The sequence below is a fragment of the Geospiza fortis genome, unplaced genomic scaffold, assembly GCF_000277835.1.
Source record: "Geospiza fortis unplaced genomic scaffold, GeoFor_1.0 C13892870, whole genome shotgun sequence".
Classification (NCBI taxonomy): domain Eukaryota; kingdom Metazoa; phylum Chordata; class Aves; order Passeriformes; family Thraupidae; genus Geospiza; species Geospiza fortis.
In genome coordinates, this window is record NW_005056147.1 from 54 (window position 1) to 4232 (window position 4179).

Below are 4179 nucleotides of genomic sequence, written 5' to 3' on the forward strand. Positions count from 1 at the left end.
AAGAACTTCCTAACACCTAATCTAAACCTCCTCTTTGTTAGTTTACTTCTCATTCTATTATACACACATCTGGACGACCTAACTGGAAGGCACAGTTACTTTTCTCTCAGATTCTACAATTACAAACCTGATTGTTCCAATCCCTACACAAGTCTGAGGGGCCACAATAGCAAAAAAATAATATTTCATGGACCAAATGCAATGAACTGGGGGCATGAATGTGGATGCACCCATGACACTGCATTAATACTTCCTGATAGTTGACTCTCACTAGCAGGTTTGGAATACCCCAAGCAGCATTGGAGCAATATGACTCAGCAAATCTTCCACCCCTTCCAGGAACACCCCTCCTCCTGAATAAGGACCTTCTCCCGCCTGCATTACCATTGCCACATCTGCTTGGAAGATCTGCTTGATGAATTTGTTTTTTGAGGAATGCACCAGCTGAATGATGTCTCCATGCAGCGTGTCCCTGTTTTTCTCCAAGAAACCTAGAGAAATAATGGGACAACACACAGATGACACAGTGCAACATGGTCAGCATGTGAGCTGCAAGCAGCTTCTGGGTTGTTGGATTACTGGATGTTCTTGGTGAGGTAATGGGAGTAATGAGTGGGCAGAGAGAGAGAGACCATGAGAAGGAAGACAGAGGTGCATCTTCAGACTGGACTGAGGATGCAGTGGTGCAAAGCACTGCCATTCTGTCACAGGCACACATGAATGAAACAGCACCAAACTCTGCAGCTCATGGGCACAGCTGGAGGGTCAAGTCATTGCAGCCAGAAAAGGAAAACATTGACACAACTGTGGACTACCACCCTGCCCTGCTCCAACACAGCAGTGGCTTGTCTGCCCATGAGAAACCCCTCACCCCCCTGCAGTGCTCTAGGAGCTGCCCCATACCTTTTGTTTCGTAGTAAACAATTCCAGCAAAATGGTTAATGCCAAACTGGGTTTCGTAGTTATTCTTCGGAGGAATATAGTTGGTGTTAAGCTTGTGCTGGGAGTTCAGCTTGTGCAACATGGTGGCATCTGTACCCTGTACATGCATGAAAAGATCTGACATTTAACCAAGGCTATTCCCATTGAAATAATTTTCCAGTCAATAGAACATTTCTTTCTTGACTTGGTGACAATGTGCATTTATGTTGAGAAGTGATATGTTGAAGAAGATATGTCAAGTGCAAAAATTACAGAAATTAATTAAATATCACTGGTATGTTGTTCTTCCAAAAGGAGTGTATTTAACATTATTTTCTCTTAAACTTTGCCAATAGATGTTTTTAAGCCTCTTGCAGGCATATTTTGCCATCAGAAACACTTGTTTCTGTGACACTGACGGAAGAATATTTAAGAGAGTAATAAAGATTATAAATAGGCAGGCCACTGGTGAATGTGTGTTTGGGGCTGAGCAGATCTCTCACAGGTTGCCAGCATGCAAGTGCAAAGGGGATAAAATCAGGAGAGCCACTGGCAGCGAGGCTGAGCCCGAAACACACCTTGGGGAACTTGCTCTCCTCATCAATGAGGGAGATGATGTTCATAGGCTTGATGGCAATCATGTCCAAGGCATCCTGGTTATCTGTGAACTCGATGTGCTGCCAGTTGATGTTCTCCAGGTTGTACTCCTCCTGCTCTAGCTTGAAGACGTGGCGCACAAAGAACTGTTGCAGGTTTTCATTTGCAAAGTTAATGCAAAGCTGCTCAAAACTGTGGAAGGAAGGTCAAGAAAAGGCCTTTTTATACACACCCTCATTAATTTTTTCTACATCTCTCTTCATGCTTTAAGCAATACTCTCAGACCTTGTCAACCACTCAGTAAAGCTGCTGTTGGCTTAGAATTTCCTTATTGGTTCAGACAATCAGTTTTTTTCCCCAAAATGTTATGTGTGTGGTCTAAATCAGTTTAGAAACTGATTGATCAGCTCTGATAATTTCTCATATAGAAATAGGCTTGGTCCAACCCAGTCCAGTTCACTTCAGGAGAGGTGAAAGGACTGCAAGACCTTGAGCTTAGGCTTGTGAAGGAGGATTAAGACCTGGTTCTCCTTTTGCAGGCTCCATACCTGTTCACAGTGAAGTTCTCAAAGCCAAAGATGTCAAGAAGGCCAATGGATCTCCTGATACTTTTGAGTTCCTGGGAAGGAGGTCTGTAAATTGCAGCATTGATCTTCTCCACGATCCACACAAAAAGTCGCCCATAAATTCCCTGCAACATCCCAAAGACGGAGCTCACTGAGACAGTTCAGCTTGTCCCACTAGTCTGTGTCACCATTTCACCCTTGATGACACAGGTTCTCCTAAAGCATGGCCAACAAGCAGACAGTCCCTGAGGTGCTCACTAACGTCTGTGCCAGACTCTTGGCATGGCTTAAAGCTTCAAGAACTATTACGTAGATCAAGGAAAACAGACCCAAAAGCCTCGCTACAAGACAACTGAGAGCAAACCCCCAAATCTGCATAGTGCTACATTTTGGATCGATGGGCTTGCTGTGAAGCCAGACAGTCCTTTCCTTGGTTTCCACACATTTCTCTCTACAGATCAGCAGAACAGAGCCATGTTACACTGCAAGAACATCTTGCTCACTTGAACAAGGTGCTCACTGAAACAGTGCAGCACTGGCTGAACAGTCTGATGACCTAATGACACAGATATTGCTGCTTCAGTAATTCCAGAACTTCATGTTTTAAACTGTTCTTAATTTTTATTTTATAAGTTACAGCAGTGTGACCAAGAGGGGAGACTAATTCAAAGGCCTGTCACCACTAGAGAAGACACTGCACGCTAGTTAGCTTTCAAACCAGCTTGACCAAGCAATTCCCCACAGATAAAATGAGGACCCAGGTCGGTCAAGACATGCCAATAATGCTTGTCTTGCAATTTTACATAAGGCTACAAACAGCACAGCAGTGATCCACACCTATCCCATCAACCTTCTTCACTCCAAAGCCTCAAGATGTTCTAAGTGCTCTGATGGCTTCTGGACTGCTCTATCCCTGGCCCTGTGCTGTTCAGCTGTATTTACTGCTGCTTATGTTCCCAAATCCTGAAATTTGTATGTGTGTGCTAGAGGTGTTGGTAGAGTTGGTCTGATTTACAGTAGCTGAGGATCTTTTTAGAAGCTGAGGTAAAGTCATTTCAGAATGCTGGGTCCTTCAGCAGGTCCCCTTTGAGTACAGACAATCTCCAATGCAGATGGCAAATCCCTTGCAGAGCAGGTTACATACATTGCTTCTACCTCAACTCTTTGTACATCCCAATTAGAACATAGTTTCAAGGGCACTTGCTGATCTGAGCTCACACAGGCGCCAAGAGAGACCCTTGTCCTGTGCAGTGGATGCTCCAGTCTCAGAAGGGGCCGATTTCTTCAGCTTGTCAAGAGAAGGCACAAGGAAATGCCCTGAGACTTACCTTTACAAAAGCGTCCCTCACATCCAGCGCTTGTTCCATGCTGAGCGGGGTGGAGACAGTTTCACCCCTGGTGATTATGGTCCGGCTGGTAAGGCAGTTCATCACGTCCTGAGGCTCAACCTGACAGAGACAACACCAAACACAGCTGCTGTACAGGGGAGATACCTCAAATGAAGACACAGGCTTTTTCAGAGAGAAAAATTAACATTTTTATACTGTATTTTAATCTGGAAGGTGTTCTTGTGACTTAGCATGAGATGTTAACGAGGTGGGGGAAGACAGGATGAGAAAGCAGAGCAAAGCCTGCAAAGCTGTATGCTACCAGCATGGGTTAAAGCTTTGCATCACCTTGATCCCTTTTTATACTTCAGGGAAATGTCCACTCTCTAAGTGGACAGAGAACTGTGGATCACACTCTGGGACCAGCAGTGCCTAAGGAGATGAGATGATGCCCCTGTTAGCTCTTGAGAAGGCCACTGAAGAATGCCCCAGTCACTGCATGGATGATTTCAGTGAGGGTCATCTCACCTCACTCATCAGATACACATAATATATATGACATCTGTCTCAAGTACCATTATGAACTATATTTATGTCACTGGGGGAAACACCCTACTTTAGGGACTGAGGTATTCTGGATGCCCTTTCTAGGACAATGTGCTAGACCCACCAGAAGGTCTGTTCCTATCTGCTGGTATGAAGGAGTTTTCAGATAACCTGGTCATGGAATCATAGGATATTTTGGGTTGGAAGGGACCTTCAAAGAT

The 4179-nt window shown here is 44.6% G+C and overlaps 1 protein-coding gene across 1 annotated transcript; it reads right to left on the reverse strand.

Moving 5' to 3' along the window:
• Positions 1 to 288: 288 nt before the first annotated feature.
• On the reverse strand, positions 289 to 3532 carry LOC115949343 (unconventional myosin-VIIa-like; the record flags this gene model as incomplete). Its single annotated transcript, XM_031065871.1, has 5 exons — positions 289 to 491; positions 904 to 1039; positions 1500 to 1710; positions 2067 to 2209; positions 3413 to 3532. Coding segments are annotated over 5 exons (813 nt in total), but the record flags the coding sequence as incomplete, so codon positions are not given.
• Positions 3533 to 4179: the final 647 nt, after the last annotated feature.